Raw genomic sequence first — 23284 nt, 5'->3', positions numbered from 1 at the left:
ACTCGAGAAGTGTCCAGAAGCGCTCCGCTATGCGTCATGCTTTTCCTAACACTTCTCTCGTGTTCTGCCAACCCCCACGTGCTTTATGACATAACACAGCATTATTTCTTCATTATTTTACTATGAAATGCGATAATACACTTTTCTCTAGAACAGTTAGCTTGACAAAACATAATCAATTACCACTTAGGTAATCACACAGCGTACATCTTAAGTAACCAGTAAAAAATACCATCTAGATCACAATAACTCAGTGGCTGGATTCGTCCCACTAGCAAACAGGTCATGGGTTCAACCCCTGTTTGGAGCTCAGATCTTGTTACAAGAAAAATAAGCTTAACGACATATACCACCTTGACCTTCAGAACAAACTCGAGGTCAACCAATCAATTGAGGATTCAATATCATATTTTGATTAGCCATGATTCTGCCAAGAGAATCTTTGAAATATTAAATTATTGTTCTTTACATTTATTGTAAATTCTACTAGTTGAACTCGTGATAGAATTCTAATTCATTGAACACAAGAAAACTACTACTGCACTAATGTTGCATTCCCGTTATTGAAAGAGAAAATCTGGAAAACCTTATCAAAACTCTTGAGGAAGAGAGTGAATAACATGCTTAACGAACTAAGCCTGAAGGGGGTTGAGAAAAGGGCTGACTTGTAACTCCTTCATGTCTATAGTAGACTTAGTTTGTTTGCTATTTGTTGTTGTAGAATATATGGAGACAAAGCCCCTGATATTATTGATGGCTTAAAGAAAACTCCAGCTGTGGCTGTTCCTCTTGTTCTTAAAAGGTTAGTATACTAACAGACAATCCTATGTCCAGATTGACTTGTGTGGCTTGACTGATTGACACGAGTAACTTGATTGACTGACATGAGTGACTGACTGACTTTATTGATTGATATGAGTGACTGACATGAGTGACTAACTAATTGACGTGAGTGACCAACTGATTGACATAAGTGACTGGCTGATTTACATGAGCAACTTGACTGACTGACTGATTGACATGGGTGACTTGATTGACATAAGTGACTGGCTGATTTACATGAGCAACTTGACTGACTGACTGATTGACATGAGTGACTTAATTGACTGACATGAGTGACTAACTAATTGATGTCAGTGACCAGCTTAATTGACATGAGTGATCGACTGAGTGACTTGATTGACTAGCATTAATGAATTGAGTGGTTGATCGGACTAACCAAGTGTCAAACTACCTAATAATTCAATTCCATTGAGTTGCAATGACAGATTGACTGATTGGTCCAATTATTGATTTCTCAGACTTAAAGCAAAAGAAGAGGAATGGCGGGAATCTCAGCGACAGTTCAACAAGATTTGGAGAGAACAAAATGAAAAATATTACCTGAAGTCCCTTGATCACCAGGGAATCACTTTCAAACAGAATGATCTCAAAGCTATGAGATCCAAGACTGTAGTTAATGAAATAGAGACTATATTTGATGAGGTAAAGGGAATCCCCCTCAACCACTTTATTATTATTATTATTATTATTATTATTATTATTATTATTATTATTTAAACATATTTGACTAAACATTTGCCCCAAAAGCTGTAAAGCTTAACAAGGGGGCTCACATCCATAATATTTACAGTACAAAGGAAGAAAATTAAACTAGCAAAAGCGAAATAACATCAAGCAACATTGATTGATGAGGACTCCATGCTATTGAAGCTATCTATTTTTGATGGTTATATCCATCCAACCCATTCAATTCTTTTGTCGTTTGCATTTGGACAGAAACAAGAGCAAGCTGCAGAAGGGAATGGAGATGCTAGTGGTCCACATGTCATATTTACGTATCAGGTAAACATTTTATATTGATAGTTATAGTGCAAATGGGAAAACTGTGGGCGCCTAGAAATAATACTAGGAATATTCTATTCTTCTTTGACCAATCAGAATTGACTTTCTAACCACAAGATAACGGAAAGATAACAATAACGCTTCTGTAATTTATTGGCTGATTAACATTCTTAAAATATTTCTAGGTGCCCATGGTTTTTTGATACACACTGATGTTAATCACTTTTTTAAGTGATTAAAAAAATAACAGACCTAATCCACTGTTTTCCCACTTCAGATCACGTGTCATTGCCTTGAATGGTGTATAACGAACATTGTTTATTGTGTGGTTATGTTTTTTAGGATAAGTCCATCTTGGATGATGCAGCAGGTCTGATAGTACATCATGTCAAGAGACAGACGAGCATACACAAAGAAGAAAAAGCAAAGATTAAACTCCTTTTACACTGCTTTTTACCTGATCTTCTTTTTGCTCCAAGGTAAGCTGTGCTAAATACTTGCTAACAAAGTAAATCTATACCTTATTTACAGCATGACACACAAAAGTATGATAAAGTATTAAAAAAGAGTGATATAATATTCAAATTCTTTTATGCACAGGGTTTTCTACATTAAACCCAAGCATTTTTAACAATATTTTTATCTAGTAAAATTATTAAAGTTATTATTAATCACTTGTATACTTGAGTTTTCAAGGTTTATACTCCCAATATGTTAATGACGTGACATCAAAGGAGGCATTTCAGTTTATCTGCCATCACATGGAAATCGAAACACTGATTACTATGAGAATTTTTTTGCTAGAACCTTTCTTGAAATCCAAAGTAAGACAATAATGTTTTATACAGGGTATTTTACTGCCCCAGAGAAGTTTTGTATAATTAATCATGCCTATAATGACATCACATCATTAACATATTGGAAGTATAAACCTTAATATCTGCAAGATTCATCACTCAAACCATATTAAAATATTTTACTATTTAACCATTTGCTTCATTTCAAATCAGTGCTAAAAATATTGAATTAGGTGTCATAGGCACTTTAACAGACTTTTTGTGCTTTTAGGTTTTTTTGGCCAAAATATAAAAATTCTCAATTCTAACTCCAAGGTTGTGCTTCATATTCCAATCTAAAAGGAATTTATGTCGTTCTGCTATAAATATATTACATTTAGAAGTGATACTCGCAGACAACATTTAAAAATATATATGATAATGTAGGTGTAGATGTACATATATGGGTAAATTGTCTGACATTTGCTTAACTTTTAGTTTGATATTGGTTTGAGAAGCCACATGAAAGAGCGTTTCATTCAATATTCATTATTTATTATATAGATATCAATGAAATACCAGGTTTTCTCTAGTGTCGAAAGCTTGATATCTTTCACCAGTGGAAGATACCATATCTTTCACAGGTGAAGATATTGCAGTTGACATAGTAACGTATTTTTCAAAGAATCGGCTTGCTATCTTAATAAAGAATTTTTGAGCTTTTGTTTTATTTAAGTTTCATCGATATCTATATAATAAGCAGAACATTACATGGCCGCTTGGAGATACGAATTTTATCTTCTTGTGTTCAATTTAGATATCTCACTCGTTCACTGCGCTCAGTCTTGAGATATCAATTGAACACGAGAAGATAAAATTCGTATCTCCGCGTGCACATGTAATATCCTCTATACAATTCATGATGAAATATCTTCAAGTTGTTAATTTGAAATCTGAATTTGAATTTATACCAAATAAGTCGTCAATAAGGGATGGCTAAGGTGATTTGTCTTTTTATTAGGGGAGATGTAAGTGATGATGAGGAGTCTGTTAAAGAGATGAATGGACCAGGTAAAAATGATTTGACTAAGCTGCATACTTGTTGCTTTTTGCTTGGTCTAATATTGTGGGCTGCCTGTGGTGTAGTAAAACCTGCTCTAGCACAGGTAACCCAAATATAGAAAATCTTGACATTTATAAATTACCAAAGACATATAAAAAGGATATGGTTTCTGTTAATGTGTTTCAAAAAGTTTTGTTTAGAAAAAAGTATCCAGGTGACATATACACTGCTAACACCTTGTCTTTCACTGCTGTGAGTCCAATGAGTCATGTTGCTGGTTTGACTTTCAGCAGATAATTTTCACAGCCGATCGCAGTTGATCTTAGTTTAGATGGGTTATTATTGTAACTTTAAGTAAAAATAATAAAATCGATGTGTTGTTCTCTACCTTGCCACAAGGGTTTTTCTCCTGCTTTCCTCCCTCCGTAAGAATCAACGTGTGAGTTGAACGTTGTATGCATAAAATAGTAAATGTAGTGAGTGTGAGTGATAGCAGTCCCACATCAGCGAAAGCTGCAAAAACAATCAGCCTGCTCTAACAAATAAAAGATTATTATTCTAGACTTTTGCAGTGTTCTGACTTATTCATTCTCAATGTCTAGGCAAGCCGGAACTATCCAATGGATTAGGAGAAGGAGAACCTGTAAGTTAGTATTTGCTTACTATCATGTTGCCTAGCAATCCAAGAGAATATTAGAGATGAGCATAAACCTCCTAAACTAAGAGTGAGGTGTAGTTCCAAAACACGTGAAAAGTAAGGGGTGGGAGTCTTTCACTCCCTAGCTGTCTTCCCAGGGTTGTTAGACTTGGTGCTATTGTTACTTGGTTAGATTAAACACAACATACCACCACACAGCAATTGAATGTATATAGCAATATATAGCATGACAGTGAACAATAGAGTCTTCAGGAAATCTAACCCTAGACGTCTGGGGGTAAAATGTAAGATTAGCCCATCAGATGCCCTGTTGGCTGATTATTGCCATTGAACAGTTGACATCCCACCATTACTCCACAGTGACTCAACTATTATCCCACTTACAGTTTCTAAAGAAACAATACTACCTCACAGCTGCCAGTCAGACAAAAAACAACTGTTGATTGTCTGACAGTTGGTCTGCCTTATGGCTGTGTTACACTGTAAACAAGTATTTTCAAATTCACGAGGTGTGACAGGAACTCCTGTTGATGTAGAGCAAATAATCATTTTTATGTAATATGAAATACATTTTTCTGCATCGCCCAGCTCTTTAAACGTAAATATAATTTTCATTCTAATTTTCCCACAATGTTTCATTTCCTATTCATTTATCCCCAGGATGATGCATACAATTTGTTCTTCATCAACAACAATTGGTACATATTTCTCAGATTACACCAGGTAAATCATTTACACTTTTCAAATTACACTCTAATGGTATGGTGTCTGACATTCATTCTTGGCTCTAAATATTGTTACTCATTTGTTGCTCATTCATGTGAGTGCAGTTGCCCGTTGGTTCTCTCCTGTGCTTCAAGGTTTTCCTCAAGGCTTTCTTGTTTTCCTCCCTCAGCAGAATCCAAATCTAAATTCCAATTGGAATTTCAGTGCACAAATAGCTACTTTGTGGAAGTGTCACTGCTAAATTCCATTGTGTAGTTCCAGAAATTATCCATACCCACCCCACAGAGGAATTTGGAATTTCCAAAGAGTAGGGGGGTCAGAGAAAGAACAAACTTACAGAGTTTGTATGGAAGAAAATTGGAATTTTCAGGGGGTAGGGGGATGTCTTGAAAAAATTGCTCTGTGAGGGGTATGGTTTGGAACTACACATTAGATTTTTTCATTATTTTGTCTCTTGTTACATTCAAGAAATGATATTCTAATTGAAAGCATTTTTGTAAACTAACCATTTGGGAATATCTCTTCACCGAATAAATCTGTTGCCAAATATGGTAATTGTAACTGAAAAAGAGTCTATTATCCTGAGTATAAGGATCATGGTTACTTCATGTAAGCAGGGCCTTATGCTAGTGGTATTGTCTTGTTACAATCATAAATGCATGGTCCCAGTTGAACACCACTGAGCTAGATATGAAAACCTTTCAATTTTTTTAATGTAGATGTTGTGTGAGAGATTGCAAAAGATGTATCTGCAGTCAGTAGCCATAGCTGAAGGAGAAGCATCTGACAAACAGCAAAGAAAAGAAGCAACAGCTATTGCATTACGACTAAAGGCACCCAGTGAAATTGACCTTGAAGAATACTATCCAGCCTTCCTCGACATGGTCAAGAATGTTCTTGATGGTGAGTTTACAATAGACCTCCTCGGCTCTGCAGTGCTCGAGCGTAATGTTTTCCCATTTCAGACCACGTGTCATTGCGTTGATAATGATATTCTTTGTTTGAGTGGTATCCATATTCATGTGTCTTCTTATGTGCAACCGTTAAACAAAGAAATGATACTCTAGGGAATGACACGTGGTCTGAAATGGGAAATCATTACGTCAGAGACGAGGAGATCTATTTAAGGTTATTTTTTCCCTTGTGTTTCTTTGTTTGGACTTAAGAATTCACTGATCTATGGGCTTAGAAGATTGCTTTCCACCCACCCTCCCTTCCTTTCTTCCGCCCTTCCTTCCTAACTATTGTTCTTCCTTTACTTCTTCCTTTCCATCCACCCTTCCTTCCATCCATCACACTTCCTTTCCCTATTTGTTTCTTTATTTCTAATCCCTTCTTTCTATTTCCTTCAAGGGTTTTCTTTTTTGTCAGAGACTACAGACTGTAACTGATTGCCCATATTATACTTACTATATTATGTGTTTATGTGTGATAGGTAACATGGATTCAACTACTTATGAAGACACATGCCGAGAGATGTTTGGAGTGTATGCCTACATCGCATTTACAATGGACAAACTAGTGCAAAATATTGTTAGACAGGTATGGATAAGTATTGTCTTTTTAGCATTCCATTCCACCTTCTGCCTGGTCAATTTGCTTCTTTGCTGCGGGAAACAACAATTAGAAAAATGTCAAAAAATACTAACAATACATTAAAATTGATTGACTTGACTTAATATATACTTGTAACAGAGATATTACAACTTCAAACACTTGTTTGAAGAACAGATGAAACAGGCATCCAGCATAGTGCCCACTAGTTTGTTTGTTGTTTATTGAGTAGCATATGTGTCTCTCTTTACAGCTTCATACCCTTGTAACAGATAAGACAAGCATCCAGCATAGTATCCACTAGTTTGTTTGTTGTTTATTGAGTAGCATATGTGTCTCTCTTTACAGCTTCATACACTTGTAACAGATGAGACAGGCATCCAAATCACAGAGCTCTACCAACAGGAACAATCCAACAATGCTACTGGTGGTAGTTCTGCAACACAGCACCTTAGAGCTGCAGCTGAAATAGCATATCAGAGCAAAGCTGAATCAGTACTATCAAATGAGAACTGCTACAAGGCTGTGATTGTAAGTAGACAGGAATTCAAAACACTAAGAATTTATATCAGGGTTCGTGTTACTCCTTGAAATCCTTGAAAAGTCCTTGAATTGAAAACACATTTTTAAGGGCGCTTGAAAAGCCCTTCAAAATAGGGAAAACGCCAAAACTCCTGGAATACTCCTTGAATTTAATGCAAACTTGATGTTATTTCTAACTTACCTTTTGAAATACATGACGATTAAAATTGATTGAAGAGTTTTCGTATATTTCGTAAATAGCCTAGCTGAATATCTGGGTACTTCTGGTAAGAATGCGTATATTAAAGATCTATTTATCTAAGCTAGTGGCCCTGGCTGAATTAGCTGCACTTTAACATTGAATCAATGCTTAAAACACGTTCTAATACAAAAAACTTTGTCCTCAAAAATTGAATTTTTGTGCTTGAAAAGTGCTTAAAAAGTCCTTGAATTTTGTAACGAGAAAGTAGCACGAACATCAAAAAAGTCCTGTTTCTCATCTGGTATTTACTATGTACAGGTTCAGCCTCATTTTACAGCAAATCAATAGACCCTTTTTAAGTTCCAAATTACCGCTGTGTTTCTTGATTACAGACTCATTTGCTCAGGCCAAGCCTCGATTTTGTGAATAATATTCACGTTTTCCAGTCAAGGTCCGTCAAGTTTCGAAGTGTTCGTATTATTGAACTTGTGCATTCTTTACTTAACCGTTGGTATTTGCGAGTAATTAGACACTGATTCCGCTAGGCTTGGCCTGAGCAAATGAGTCTGTAATCAAGAAACACAGCGGTAATTTGGAACTTAAAAAGGGTCTATTGCAAAGTCATTCCCAATTTGGAGGGAAACAAAAGAAATCCCTTTATTTGGATTTTATTTATTTTTTAATACATATTTTGGCATCTATGTTTCATAATAAACTTTCAAAAAACTGAAAAAATTTGAAAAACCTGAAGAAATGCTCAGGAGCCAAAGGGTTAAACAAGAAATTCTGGAAAGTCGTGTGACCCCAATTTTTGCACTCTGACCCCAGGTTAGGGTTTTAGGCTAGGGCTAGTTTTAGGCATTCCTGCAAAGATTAGGCTTTAGGGAAATTGTAACTCTGATTTATTATTTTTGTTTTACAATAGTCAGGGTTTGAAGCATTCCAATACTAAACTTTATTCATTGACATCTTTCAGCACAAGGATAAGAATATATGTAAACTGAGCCTGGAGCTTCTTGACACTGGTGATACTAATTCAGAGGATCCATTAGAAGTAGAGGTAAATACCAACAATTATTTTTTTCCCGTCTGGTATCCTAAAAAATTGTGTGTTCTGATTGGCTGGTTGAGCGGGCGGTATTTTGGCAGTATCTGCACGCGCTTGCAGTCCGGTGTCCTTTGCCGCTGAACAACAAAACAGGACGATTACAAAAACAAGTAAAAAAATACAAGAAAAAAATAGATAAGTTACTTACCTTCCAATATTGGTCCGGATAGGGAAAAACTGTGCCCTCTGTCTTGAAAACGGACATCGGCCTAACGGCCTTGGTCCGTATATTCAAGACCTCCGGCACAGTTTTTCCATATCCGGACCTCCTGGCCGGTAAATAACATATACTGTATATATATTCTATGCTGGAACCTTAAATCTAGTTCTGAAGAAAGGTTAAGAATTAAGGAAAGGAGACGGCTTAGGGAAAATAGTCAGATGTGATTTTTGTACAGTGATTTTTGTACAGTGATCCTTCAACTGGATTGTTGCCCATCATTAGATAAAGATTTACATTTTCCTCTCACATGGTTGACTTAGGTCATAACGTTATGCAATAGCCCATTTGCATGATGGCATCATTTGACTACCACTACCAAAATGCTTCACAAACATTCTTACTTACTCGAATTTGTATTTCCTAATGAAAATAGTAAGACGATTGGTGCTAAATAGGGGAATAAAATAAAGTGTGCAAGGGAGTCTGTTAGTGGTAGTAAATGATACTATTATACAAGTGGCCTGTTGAATAGCTGGTTGCCTGGTAGTGGTGACTTCTGTTCGTAAAGAATCTCAGTCAACTACAATGCAATGCACCCTTATATCATTGTTTACATTGCTTAGCTACATCATTCCCAAAGCTCCTTTATGCACTGGTAGAGCAAAATTTTCTTCAAATTCCCAAAGATTTCCTCCTTTCATTTCACAGCAAGTAGGTTGAATTTTTCAGAGAGATTCTCTTTGAGACATTATGACTTTTTGGTTGTCCAACTGTTAGACATCACAACTTTCAGAATGTACCTTAGATTTGTTGCTTTTACTGAATATGTATCATTATATTATGATGGTCGTTAAAAAAATCTACCAGGGTTAACAAGACCAATGGAACTGGATTCCCACACTTACCACCATTGTGCCTGGCAGACAAATTGGCACTTTGCATTGCATTTCATTGTCTCTGGCTCACAGTACATCGTAGTTGACTGGGATTCTTTAATTCTCTTCCACAAATCTATGCAACACAGAGTTTTACAGGTTTTTAAAAGGCAACCATTAAATTCTTGTTTTTGTGTTTGTTTGTTTTGTTTGTTTGTTTGTTTTGTTTGTTTGTTTTTTATTTTATTTTATTTATATCTCATTCCAATTTCTTTTCCTTAAGAAATGGAACGATTATGTTCAGAAATATGTTGGTAGTGAGGAAGTGTCACCAGAAGTCAAAGAACATTTGCAGAAAAAGCCCTTGTTTCTACCCAGGTAAGAAACCCCCAGCTATACAGTCTTCCCCTTAACCCTGGCATTGTAATCCTATTTGCTGTGCTGTCACCCCCTTGTCCCCTGCATTGTCATACTATTTGCTGTGGTGTCACCCCCTTGTCCCCTGCATTGTCGTACTATTTGCTGTGGTGTCACCCCCTTGTCCCCTGCATTGTCGTACTATTTGCTGTGGTGTCACCCCCTTGTCCCATGCATTGTCGTACTATTTGCTGTGCTGTCGCCCCCTTGTCCCATGCATTGTCGTACTATTTGCTGTGCTGTCACCCCCTTGTCCCCTGCATTGTCATCCTATTTGCTGTGCTGTCACCCCCTTGTCCCCTGTATTGTCGTACTATTTGCTGTGCTGTCGCCCCCTTGTCCCATGCATTGTCATCCTATTTGCTGTGCTGTCGTCCCCTTGTCCCCTGCATTGTCGTACTATTTGCTGTGATGTCGCCCCTATGGCCCCAGCATTATCCTATTTGCTGTGCTGTCGCCCCTATGGCCCCTCCATTGTCATCCTATTTGCTGTGCTGTCGCCCCCATGTCCTCTGCATTGTCATACTATTTGCAGTGTTTAAAAGAGGAGAAGCTGTTGTTGTAGTAGAAGTGTCAATTTCCTTGGCCAAGCCTTGAGAGCGACTCTTGGATTCAAGTAATAAAAAGAAATTTACACTTTAAACCACATGAAATTTGACTGAGGGCTCAGCTGTATTAAAAGCTTCAGTTTAAGTGTTTTTTTCACTAACCCTACTGTTTTCAGAGTTTGACTATAACAATAATATCTTTCCAGAACGATACAAACAAAACGAACCAAACCACTTGGTAACAGTGGCCAGGAATCAACTAATGATAATGGATCTTCTACTGATGAAGCAGAAAGTGAAGTCAATAAAAGGTAAGTTAACCTATAGTTGATATGCTGTATATGATGTGATATGCCATATACTTATTTCAATAAAGTTAGTCAACAAAATCTATAAAGCTGTGATCGCTGAGAATCATGGAGAAATGTTTTATATCCAACAAGTAAAGCTTTTGACATAAACTGCAGCAGTTGAGGATGCTCAGAGGAGGTTAACTTGTAACTCGTAGAAGATCTCAAGTCCATCAACAGTTATCAAGCGGTTGAAACATGTAAAATGTATCTATCCATAATCCTTGTCATTTTCAGCTTTGTAGCTTTTCAGGTGACTAACTTTATTGAAATAAGTATATATGATGTGATATGCTGTACATGATGTGATATGCTGTATATGATGTGATATGCTGTACATGATGTGATATGCTGTACATGATGTGATATGCTGTACATGATGTGATATGCTGTACATGACGTGATATGCTGTACATGATGTGATATGCTGTACATGATGTGATATGCTGTATATGATGCGATATGCTGTACATGATGTGATATGCTGTATATGATGTGATATGCTGTATATGATGTGATATGCTGTATATGATGTGATATGCTGTATATGATGTGATATGCTGTATATGATGTGTCACAAGATAGAAATACAAGCAACTGATTCTGTTAGTAACGTAAGCATCATCTGTTCTTTAGTGATAAGGAAGAGGAGGAAGGAGATGAGATTGAAGACATGGTTGAGAACTCCATGCAATGTAAACTGAGCTTTAATTCGTACAAAATGAGATTTGTTGCTGGAAGCTGGGAATCCATGTACAGACGAGGAGCTCTAACCAAAGCCAAAGAGGTAAGGACAACATTAGTTTTGTGCCTTCACATTATGAACTAAAAAAATATATTATGGCTATAATATGACAGCAAGTAAACCCGGAAAGCCAAAGACCATAAACCAAAGATCACAATGAGCATGAAAAAATGACGTCAGACATTGCTATGACAACATCAGATCCCTTGGTATGCCATCAAAAATGTTCATTTAAAAAGTCATAACTCAGGAACTAAAGGGTGAAATTTTTTTAAAACCAGAATATTTAAACTTTGTATCATAATCTTCTTTTCGACAAAAAAAAAAAAGAAAAATTTCTGTAAGAGGGAACTATTCCAAACAAATTTTATTGATTTTTACAAATTCCCTCTTAAAAAATGTTTTCTTTTTTTGGTTTTTGGTTTGTGGTCTTTGGCTTTCCGGGTTTACTTGCTGTCATATTATAGGCATAATATTATTTTAGTTCATAATGTGAAGGGCACAAAACACTTTCCAGCCTCCTTAAGGGTAGTGTTGATGACCAGTAGAAATGCGGGCCCCTGTCGCCACAATGGTCAGTCTATCAACCATTTTCGGGTAGTCCCTGGCATGTGACGTCACAGCAGCTCAATCTTGGGGTCAAAACAAAACAATTCCAATTTCTTGATGATTGAAATCTTTTCTGATGTTACACCTGATTTCCAAATAGTGCGAACTCTCAGGATTTTCCTTTTCAGTCGATCTTCGGCACTTGACCGATATCACTCGACATGTGAGCTTATTATACGTAAGGTTACCTTAGTTTACTTCAAAATTTTAGTCGGGAACACAGCCAAAAGGGATATTGTATATTCTAAATTTCATTCCAGACAATGAAAATGATTTATATCTTTCATGGTCAGTTCCCGATGTGATGTCGGTCGAGTGCCAAAGACCGACCGAAACTGAACATCCTGAGTGTTGAAATCAGGTGTAATATGTTTCATTATTTTGACCCCCAGGTAGGGATTTAGTGCAAGGGGTCTATAGTACTGAATATTTCTTCAGCATGTTAAGTGGTAAGGATGATGGAAATATTCATATATTTTCTGACCTTAGTGCCATCCTCAAGTTATGCCACGACTACATAAAAAATTCCACAAATGGTTAGACGAATGGATGGAATCGAACGTGACAGAAGAAATGGAAAAATCCTGTGAAGACTGGTTACTAGGCAAAACAGAGGGTCTAAAACCATGTACCACAGCCAAACAGCGGCTTACTAACACACCCATTCAGTGTTATAAGTATACAGTAAAGTGGGAACCCACGCCTACCTCTTAGCACTCCTTACACTCAGCGCCTTGTATTGGTCAAATCTGGCTGGACATTCTTGTATATTTGTATGGTGTAAATTGGCATGTTACAGTCAGCATTATTTAGCTTAGGCTGGGTCCTCTACATAAATATATCACTTGGAGGATTTTGAAGTTGAAGTGATGCTTTTCAAATCATTCGTAAGGGAATCAAATTCCTTGACTGGTCGGCCATTTTGGAGTAATCAGTTATAGTCATCCAACATGGAGTTGATAATGTCGCATGGCAGGCCAGGAAATAACCCTCTTCAGGCTGTGTGTGCAGGTCTATTGAGTGGGTAAATGTGCGAGATTTGCACAATGGCCGTTGATTCGGCGATGTGCTTAAACCCAACAATTGGCATGTCTCAACATTATCAAACTATTTCATAAGTTGTTCCAAGCGCCATTGATCTGGCATTATTCCTAAATTAAGAATTTCAAAATCATCCCCAGTGGGTGTAGGACAAATTATGATACATCGGTCATGTTGGAGGACTACTCTATTATTTTTATTCATCCAATATGGCGGCCAAGACGTCAAGAATAACAGAAATTATTACTTATATCTTAATACATTGTACAAAGTAACAAGTTTCTTGGTAGACTTTCGTAGTTAAAAGCTTATAACATCGATAGTGCAGATCACAGCACGTTATGAATAGAGATAGACTGGATTTTGTACAAGTAGATGCGCTATTGCTTAAACAGGATAGTAAACAATCCAGGTTAATGACGTATTTTAGCGCATTTCTGAGTAATATTTAGACAATCAAATTCACAATAAAACTTGTCTCTATCAGTCATACTTTAAAAACATCCTTTTTAATTAAGAAAGATGTTTTCTAGTTTAAAGCCAAAAAATTCTGTTTCTATATTTGCTAGCTTTTCTTCCTTCCTTCCTTTTCTTCCTTTCCTTCCTTTCCTTCCTTTCCTTCCTTCCTTTCCTTCCTTCCCTTCCCTTCCTTCCCTTCCTTCCTTTGCTTCCTTCCTTCCTTCCTTGCTTCCTTCCTTCTTTGCTTGCTTCCTTCCTTCCTTCCTTTTTTCTTGCTTTTGCCCTTCATTTCTTCCTATATTTTATTTTATTTCAGTTTCATGAAAATGGCCTAAGAATAAAACATCTGTAACGTTCTGACTTCATGGTCCAGGCATACTTAACCATAAAACAGATCCACGACTCATTCCTAATAATTTATAATACTCGGAACTATTGTAAAACGTTGACCATCTATGGACAAGGTATCAGGTCTTGGTGCTCTTAGGAAACAGCTTTCGTAGGGCAAAGCAACAGAAATGAAATGTCATGAAATATATTGCATCTTCTCTGTCTTAACACACGTCAGCCGTAAATAAAACCCATCGTGTACAGCTATTTTAAAAAAGGTTGAAGGTTTTGTTGCTAACTATGCTTGTATTATGTTCATGTGTAAATCTGCCCAGATGACATGCAGACATGGTACTTTTTTGCCTTGGTATGCAACAAAACCTTCACCAACCTTTTTTGAAATAGCTATATAGACTGAGAGTAATGTATAGACCTCCAAAATATGCTTGAATGATAACCAGGGTTCATAGCCCACCTTTTATTCCAATAACTAGTCAAGCTTTGTGATCATGAAAAATTCTGGAAAGGTTTATTTGTATTTATTGATTTCTACAAGAAGCGAAAGGATGCTTGCATGATCATGGAAAATTGGTTCGCGTTTGCAGTGCATTGTGGGACTAATAGACCGTTTTTTCAAGGTTGCATGCGCATCCAACTTGACGGGCCACAATACTGAAATACGCAAAATCAGTGAAATTGAGAAGACAGTTTTTTATCCAAAGATGAGAATAATCGATTTTATGAATTCTTATCGAAAAAAACTTCATAGCAATGCATGATAATACTCGTGTTCTGGAATCGTGCAACGTCGAGTTCCTTAAGTTTGGATGCGCACGTAACCTTGAGAAAACGGTCTATTGAGGGAATGAAATGGACGCCACCTTGGAAATACGTTCTCTAAATAGCCCCACAATGCATTGCAATGCTAACTCGACCTATTTTTTACCCCGACCTCGTACTGACAATTCTCCAGAAAGCCATCCTATTCTTTTGAAATCTTTGCGTCAGTCACAGCTTTACCTTTGTAATAGAAAAACACGCATTAAAAACATTTTGTGAAATAAAATATTATTAGCTACCAAAGCTGCAGGAGAAAGTTCGAAGGAAACGCAATATCTTAATTAGAGGATTTTGTAAACGTCTCTATTTCTTCACCTCATTGGTGCAATTATCTGGAATAAACATCTTTGATTTAATGATAGCGGTTGTTGCTTTATTGGTTTTTTAATCCATTCTACTAGGACAGAGCGGAAAAACCGGACGCATGCGCATTAGAGACTATTTTCATGAGTAATCCAATATGGTGGACGAAGGGCGGTAAAAATCTGTCTCTAGGAAAATTGCTCTAAAAATGGACAAAAACGCAGCAATGACACTCAAAACTTTTGATCACAACTCGTAATCTGCCACAGTACTTGATCTTGGTAGTTTTTTTGAAGCTTGTGGTCGACTTGACGCCAAAATAATGAATTCTTCGACTTGATTCAGAAGGACTTCGATCGCATCTCCTAGTGTTCGATGACAAGTGGAGAATCTTCAAATATAAGGACAGATATGGATATATAAGCTTCATACTTCGGCAAAAGAACGATAACTGAATGAACTTAAACATATCAAATAGCATCCGAAAAATTTTGATACCATTTTTCAAACGAGGCATTTGAACTCACGACACGTGGGCCGAACAAGCGTAAGTTTACCTACACTGTTTTGCGAAGCATATATACCCTTGAAAAACTTGTTTTATTGCCATTCAATGTTATTAAATTACTGTATTTGAGATTGATGAGTGTGAAATGTTCTTTTATTAATAATAAACATCAATTCTTTTGGATTATTCGTCCTCATTAATCTTGAATACATTTTCTTCTGCTATCTTTTACTGCCACTCCAAGGTCAATGTCGAACGCAAGAGCGGCGCAAGCGCGTCAAATTCCCGCCTTTTTTCAAGCCCTTTAAGAGTCCTTCCGAGTACTTTAAATTTGTTGCTACGAGGAGAAGAAACACCATTCGTAGTTTTTATATTAAGAAGTAATTTAAAATGGCCCATAATAATTGTATTTTTTCACCTCGTCTTCGAAAGTCCGACGACCTGTGTAGTGGTTCAGTTCGTCAAGTAGAAGGTCTCGAAGCGCGAAGTTGTGGTTTTTCTAAAGCTATTTCAGTGTGCTTTTACCATTTGAAGCGTAAAAAACAGCAAAACAACAAAACTTGTTGCTATCCTATACATGAAAAGACCTGTAATGGTTCACTTGTCCCCTGCCCCCAACGCCTATTCAAAGTGTTTGACGAGATGCTAGTACACCCAACCAAAAGAGGTACAAACATATGCTCCGGGCATCTGAGTGACGCCGACAAAAATACTCACATCACGTCTATGGATTCGTATTGTCCACAAAATACGAGAAAGGTATGGGGAAAAACACATTTATTTAAGCTATTTTTCTTATTATAATTATGTAAAAAAAAAAAAAAGCAACATGTCTAGACTGTTTTCTAGACGATGTGTTCCTGACCACTTTTACGTAAGAAAATAGAAAGACAGACATAAACTGAAGGGAAGACAGCTTTTTCTTATTTACAGTAAAACCATTTCTACAAAATATTGTCCTACAGACTTTAAAGTGCAAATGAACCCTTTGACAATACATTCAGTACTGGTTCTGCATAAAGTAAATAGTTGATTGGTAAAATGTTTCTTGATTTGAGTGATGCGTCTCTAAGTTATGAAGGTTTATACTTCCAATATATTAATGATGATGACGTCAGGTAAGGTATTTGAGTGTTTTTGTTGTAACTAGTAATACTAAATGCTGGCCATTTTGAAAATACAAATTTAAAATAGCTTTCATGTAAACCATGAGTAAAATAATGATGCTTTTTAAATACTGTATCTATATGAACCAGTTCGATTTTGTATATTTAATTAAGCCTTAATAGACGTCACACTCGTTAGCATATTGGAAGTATAAACCTTCATAACTTAGAAACGCATCACTCAAATCAAGAAATATTTTACCAATCAACTATTTACTTTATGCAGAATCAGTACTGAATGTATTGTCAAAGGGTTCATTTGCACTTTAAGCCTCAAACAGTTTTTAGTGAACCCGCAATGAACAATATTATATTACTGAACATAATTAATTTGGAAATTGATTAGCAAAATAAAGGAAACAAATCAGACACAGGAGAGATAGAGAAATATAAAGAGATGCAGAAGAGAATATTGGAACTGGAAAAGTACAACCACTCACTTGTAAGGGAAAATGGTCATTTGGCACATCAAGTAGGGGAGTTTCAACGAGAAAACAGCATGCTGAAGCAAAAGCTCTCAGGTAAAAAAAATTAAAATAAAATAAAATAAAACAAACAGAAAATAAAAACTGAAATTTAAATCCCCCCTCTAATCTTACCTTCAACAAATCAGAGAAGTGCCTATGTCATTTGACAATATTCTCAGTATATTGATTCTACAGGTAAGCTGTTCACCCCCAAAAATCATATAGTTGAGTGATATATCTTGAACTTAGTAATGAAGGTCTATATATATATATATATATATATATATATATATATATATATATATATATGTACACCCTTATTGAATACTTCCAACTAAGCTTTCAGTTTCAATAAATCAAAAATGTTTGTGACAGCACCAAGCTTTAGGGAGCTGTTCAGAAGATTTCACAAAGAGCTGACTTTACACTATGATGACAATGGCCATCTTCTTTATGACCCACAAGAAATGAAGAAGTTTGCAGAACAATGTGCTCCTGGTCTGTTTGGCCAAATCTATGATAGTATTATCAATGATGAGTATGGTAATCCTACAAAGAAACGAGAAGAGCAGCAATTACAAAGAACAGTTTCCATTTTACACACTCTGTCATTCTTTAGAAATCAGGTAGTGAATATAACTAAGGCGAATTTTCAACCATTTATAACTCACACAAAGTGAAGGTGAAGGTTAACACATGGATACTGACTTAACGAAGGGATCCCAATACTATTGCATTTTCAAACTGCCTTATTTCATAATTACATCATGGCTTGTTTGCTTGAGCAAAAATAGAAATGTGGGCTAAACCTTCTTTCATCCAGGATATTTATGGTGTAATATTTACTTAGCTGATCTCATTTTAATGTGACATCATAGTGAAAAGGGCAGTTCACAATGAACAGTGTTATCTTACTGATAAGCCAATATTGAATAAATTTAAATGATTTTATTCAGAAAAATAACAAACTGCAGCTGGACTGTGGAGTTCACATGGCAACTCATGGAGCTTCACAGCAGGCTTTGATGGCTGGCATGTCTATGGGCTTTGCCCCCCACCCCAGAACAATTTTTAACCACAAAAAAGACTTGGCCTTAATGAGTCACCAATTAACAAAGGAAAGGATAAACCAAGCTGATAAGGTAAACCACCTCTCTTTCATTCACTAAAATAGGAGGGAGGAAATCCAGAGAACCTGGAAAAAACCCTCGTGGCAAGGGAGAGAACAAACTCAACTCACACGATCCTGTCAAGCCAGGGCTCGAATCCAGACCACAGTGATGAGAGGCCAGCAGTGAACCACTACATCACCCATGCCATGTTGTTCATGACTTAATTTATATTGTGTGCATTATAATTTGTGTCATTAATACTGTCATAGAACAAAGAATTCATGTTGTTAATAATTGACGACTTCCACGCAATTCATACTGTGCAAGACCCCAAAATATCAACGACAAGCAAAGCAGTTCATATGGCCACTGAAATTCTTGACATTCAGAATAATGTACCTGCGATTCCTGTGCCTGCTGACATAAATAGATTGCACAAAACAGTACTCGTCGGGCAGAAAGAATGCAGAGGAGGAATAAGTGTTCCAAAAGTATGGGAGCTGTTCCAAGAACAATTAGTTGACTACTACAACCAATATTTTCAAGCAACACTTCCACACCAGTTTCTTGAATTTGACATGCAGAATGCACAATGATGTGTAGAACACCTGAGGTAGATAATTAAAAAAATCAGTTAAAAGATAAAACTTATGATTTCCACAGGTTCACTTTAATTAAACCTTCTTATAATCAGCAGCACACCTTTTTAAATTTTATCAAAAACAATATAATTTACTTGGATCGACAATGAAAGCTTATTTTAAAAAATCCTATATCATTACCTATCATTACAAGGTCAGAAATATATATAACAATCATTAATGCTTGACGTTTGCAGATGTTATACAGATCCTGAAAGAAGGGAAATGGATACGCTAAGATCAGTTGTATTAATTGATGAGGATGAAAGACCCCTGAAGAGTCTAAACAACTACAAGGAGGCATTACTCCACACTGTTAGAGAATCACCACAACTTGTGCAATATATGCAAAATAATATCTTATTTACGACAGGAGATTGGCCAACTTGGTATTTTGAGAAAAAATTACTTGCTCAGGTAAACACAACATGAACAAAGGAAAAAAATGACATAAAAGACACTAGATCACAAGGGCTTGATTATGAATTTTACAAAGATTATTTACATTATTTACCTTCTTCTTGCAGCTCAATCCAATTGAAGATCCATTCCATTTCATTTCTCTTGTACCTTGGCAGGGACCCTTTCACATCTCTTTTAATGCTCAACAAAATGTTGTTAAGATCTACAGATTTTTCTTTGAGCCATTATACAAGGCTATATTTGGCCAAAGGAAAGCATTAGCAAAAAAACCAAAACCCTTTAGGATCAGCACCTTGATTACTGCTTGTTTTGGAGGTTGGCTTCTTGTCAGGGACACTGTATTGCAGCACTTTGGCCAAAGATACAAGAGTACTGAATATGCTTTGTTGTTACACTTATTGGACGAAGTTGTTCCTTTGGTCTTCCACTTCTATCCAATTATCTTTTGCAGTGGAAGTTATGAGTCTTACAAAGAAGCACTGGTTCGAGTTGCTGTTTTGTTTATTATTCACCGTCGTCGTCATTATGACAAGGCCACTCTGTGTCAACTGAGTGACATGATCCATCATGAAAATCTGGCATCAATCCATAATGTCAAAAGGTCGATGAATGTGCTCTCTGAGAAAAAAGTGGAAATATTTCATTCATTATTAAGAAGGTACTGTAATGAAATAAGTGTAATCACATATTAAATGCAATAATTACTACAGACTGTTAACTATTTATATATATATATATATTTCCAATCGAAAGTAAATTAACATAATTTATGAAATTTGTAATTGACAGTGAAATACAGCCCTGGTATACACCTGAGCAGATACGAACAACAGCTCATATCCTGAACACTGCGGTTCAACAATGATTTCCAAGAATGGTTTGTGCCACAATATAAAAGGGGACAAGGTATCATAATTAGACTCAACATATTATTTGAATATTATTTAGCTTCAGCATATCCCATAAATAATTCCTAATTTAGGTATTTTTATTTTTTAGAGGGCGAGTGGGTTAAATCAGTTATTTGTACTGTCATTTTTTTGTAAATAAAGTTCATTCATTCACACAAGGGCACAAGGACTATTCAGTTATCTGTGACCTTGCTGCAGAGCACATCATTGACCTGTTTGGGGATATTTGGAACAGTGGAGATGGTACAGTAAAACTACCCAAAGGGAGAAAAAAATTTCAGGTAAGACGAGTTTGTGTTTTAAGTATTTAAATTACAAACACAAACAATTACGTACACTGTAATTAATTGTTTGATTTTACATGAATTTTAACAGCCATATTACCTACCTTCCTTTGATGCCACTGTGGACCAAAGAAGTCTGCCACTTGGATATGCTTGGGGAGAAGAAGAACCCGACCCACAAGAAGCATGTGATTTAGCAGAATGCGAAACCGAAGACGACAACACACTAACCCTGACTTGTGGACATTCCTTCCACGTCCTCTGCATGCCTGCTCGCGCTCCTCGCAACTGCCCTATATGCCATCCTCGTCTGCTACTCAAAGTCCAGACTCTGTCTAGCACTTTTAATGCTGGATTACTAAAGGTCGAAGATGATGATGATGCCGAAAGCGACGACGAAGAAGATGACGATGATAACGACGATAACGACGACGACGCGAACCCTCCAAGAGAGAATGCTTATTACTCAACTCAGCAGTTTCGTGAATCACTTGATCGACGTTTTTGTCAGAGAATTTCAGAAGAGTGATCATCATTTGGTAGGTAGTAGCGAATAACTCAGATATTTCGAAATAATTGCCAAGGATAAATCTGCAGGTTACGACTGAACAAGCAAAACAGTGTAGGTAAACTTACGCTTGTTCGGCCCACGTGTCGTGAGTTCAAATGCCTCGTTTGAAAAATGGTATCAAAATTTTTCGGATGCTATTTGATATGTTTAAGTTCATTCAGTTATCGTTCTTTTGCCGAAGTATGAAGCTTATATATCCATATCTGTCCTTATATTTGAAGATTCTCCACTTGTCATCGAACACTAGGAGATGCGATCGAAGTCCTTCTGAATCAAGTCGAAGAATTCATTATTTTGGCGTCAAGTCGACCACAAGCTTCAAAAAAACTACCAAGATCAAGTACTGTGGCAGATTACGAGTTGTGATCAAAAGTTTTGAGTGTCATTGCTGCGTTTTTGTCCATTTTCAGAGCAATTTTCCAAGAGACACTTAGATGTCAAGAACTATAGACCAATAACATTGTTGAGTGCCATAGACAAAGTCTTTGAGCAGCTTAAGCAATCAAGTATCAAACTTTATGGAGCCTCGTCTCTGTAAGACCATGACTGCCTACCGAAAAGGTCACAGCTGCGAAACAACGCTAATTGCCCTGGTAGAAGATTGGAAGAAAGCTGTGGATGATAAGGGCACTGTAGGGGTGCTTTCAACCGATATGTCTAAAGCTTTTGATTCCCTACACCATCCCTTATTATTGAGTAAACTGGAAGCTTATGGATTCTCTGCTGATGCTACTTCTTTACTGCGATCTTACTTCCTTGAAAGACAATGCAAAGTGTGTATCACTACATCCTCATCAAGTAAGTGGGTCGAGGTCAAAAGAGGTTGTCCACAAGGGTCCAATCTTGGTCCATTGTTATGGAATGTTTTTCAGAATGATTTACCATTCAGTGTCAACAAGGGAAAACTGATGATGTATGCTGACGACCATCAACTCTATTCCACCGGGAAGAATGTCAGGCAAGTTCAAGATACTCTTAACGAAGAGGGCAAATCTATATCTGACTGGTACCAGGTTAATCAGCTGAAAGGTAACCTTACGAAATATCAAGTGCTGAGCATTGGTTCCAAACAACAGGATAAAGTACTGGACGTCACAATGATGAACACAAGCATCAAGCAAGACAAAGTGCTGAAAATACTTGGAGTATCCATTGATGAGAACATGGATTTCAGTCATCATGTTAGCTCAGTGTGTAAAAGAGCTGCCAAGAGAGTCGGTGTCCTAACTCGTCTTCGTAACATGTTACCTGTAAAAGCAAAGCTAAAGATATACAAGACTGCCATACTGCCAATACTGACCTACTGTCACACAGTATGGCATCATTGTCGTGCTTCGGATAGGAGAAAGTTGGAGCGTGTTCAGGAGCGAGCCCTAAGAGCTGTGTACCGTAATAGGACTAGTGATTATGCAACACTTTTGAAATGGGCTAACCTAAGTACTCTGAACGATCGTAGATTACAAGATATAGCTATACTTATGTATAAAGTTAAAAATCGTTTAAGCCCTTCCTATGTTACTGACTTATTTAATCAGTCCAGTTGCAGATATAATCTTAGGAATTCTGACTTCATCATACCAAGATTTAATACAGTCAATTTCGGAAAACACAGCATAAGATATCTCGGACCAGTCTTATGGTCTAAGCTTAAGAGGAACGTTAAGTCATTAGATACCCTAAGTAAATTTAAAAGACACATAAGAACACTTAACTTAGGTGACCTCATGAGTGATAATTGCCAAAACTGCCTCTTATGCGCTACCTAGTAAGCGTATCGATCTGAGTATCGAACACATGTAAATTAGGATCAGTTGGGGGTGGGAATTATCTTACAGTTACTATGGGGTCGGTGGGGTAAGGATTTAGCTTGTAGTTTACACAAAAGTGTAAGAATAATGGGTATATTTAGTCGGAGGGGTGGGATATTACCGTAAATTAGATAATTGTAAATATCATATAGGGGTTGTTTTAAGGGTTGGAAACATGGGATAAGATTTTTTATTGGTTTTATAGGGTTCTAGATAGGTGTCCCCAATTAGTTTATTTAAATAAGCTAGAACGACATGA

General features: G+C 36.7%; 2 protein-coding genes across 5 annotated transcripts in view; one reads left to right on the top strand and one right to left on the bottom strand.

Moving 5' to 3' along the window:
• Window positions 1-13692, top strand: part of LOC116286928 (paired amphipathic helix protein Sin3a) — a 35141-nt gene extending 21449 nt beyond the window's left edge. For both annotated transcript variants that reach the window (XM_031693525.2, XM_031693524.2), the window contains 15 exons: window positions 722-802; window positions 1302-1485; window positions 1780-1845; window positions 2188-2324; window positions 3643-3692; window positions 4287-4327; window positions 5003-5065; window positions 5788-5971; window positions 6504-6610; window positions 6971-7153; window positions 8323-8406; window positions 9776-9870; window positions 10664-10768; window positions 11444-11594; window positions 12651-13692. In XM_031693525.2, coding sequence (XP_031549385.1) covers window positions 722-802; window positions 1302-1485; window positions 1780-1845; window positions 2188-2324; window positions 3643-3692; window positions 4287-4327; window positions 5003-5065; window positions 5788-5971; window positions 6504-6610; window positions 6971-7153; window positions 8323-8406; window positions 9776-9870; window positions 10664-10768; window positions 11444-11594; window positions 12651-12875 — 1756 coding nt within the window. In that variant the 3' untranslated portion in view covers window positions 12876-13692. The remainder of the gene's footprint in view (window positions 1-721; window positions 803-1301; window positions 1486-1779; window positions 1846-2187; window positions 2325-3642; window positions 3693-4286; window positions 4328-5002; window positions 5066-5787; window positions 5972-6503; window positions 6611-6970; window positions 7154-8322; window positions 8407-9775; window positions 9871-10663; window positions 10769-11443; window positions 11595-12650) is intronic.
• Window positions 13693-17561: 3869 nt separating this feature from the next.
• Window positions 17562-19673, bottom strand: LOC148912485 (uncharacterized). Of its 3 annotated transcripts, XM_089027640.1 has the most exons (4): window positions 19543-19670; window positions 19170-19239; window positions 18787-18995; window positions 17562-17824 (listed from the first exon to the last, which is right to left on the bottom strand). In XM_089027640.1, the coding sequence occupies exons 1-4, from the start codon at window positions 19585-19587 to the stop codon at window positions 17804-17806; spliced, it is 345 nt and encodes a 114-aa protein (XP_088883766.1). In that variant the 5' UTR covers window positions 19588-19670; the 3' UTR covers window positions 17562-17803. The 3 variants fall into 3 exon arrangements, with proteins under 3 accessions (XP_088883766.1, XP_088883767.1, XP_088883765.1); XM_089027641.1 differs by lacking the exon at window positions 19170-19239 and having other exon boundaries at window positions 19543-19673; XM_089027639.1 differs by lacking the exon at window positions 19543-19670 and having other exon boundaries at window positions 19170-19332.
• Window positions 19674-23284: the final 3611 nt, after the last annotated feature.

This window comes from Actinia tenebrosa, unplaced genomic scaffold (genome assembly GCF_029948245.1).
Source record: "Actinia tenebrosa isolate PJP-AT-01 unplaced genomic scaffold, QUT_ActTen_1.0 PGA_scaffold11__36_contigs__length_13525064, whole genome shotgun sequence".
NCBI classification, from domain to species: domain Eukaryota; kingdom Metazoa; phylum Cnidaria; class Anthozoa; order Actiniaria; family Actiniidae; genus Actinia; species Actinia tenebrosa.
This window is presented reverse-complemented; position numbering and strand designations above follow the sequence as displayed.

Excerpts from the sequence above, each read along its gene's own strand:
- LOC148912485 (XM_089027639.1), bottom strand. The coding sequence starts at position 19,332 with ATGCCTCCTTGTAGTTGTTTAGACTCTTCAGGGGTCTTTCATCCTCAT. Across the intron at positions 18,996-19,169 it reads TTCTGACCTTGTAATGATAG|GTGTTCTACACATCATTGTG; the intron begins GTAATGATATAG and ends TATCTACCTCAG. Across the intron at positions 17,825-18,786 it reads AGCAGGCACAGGAATCGCAG|GATTACCATACTCATCATTG; the intron begins GTACATTATTCT and ends GTTTCTTTGTAG.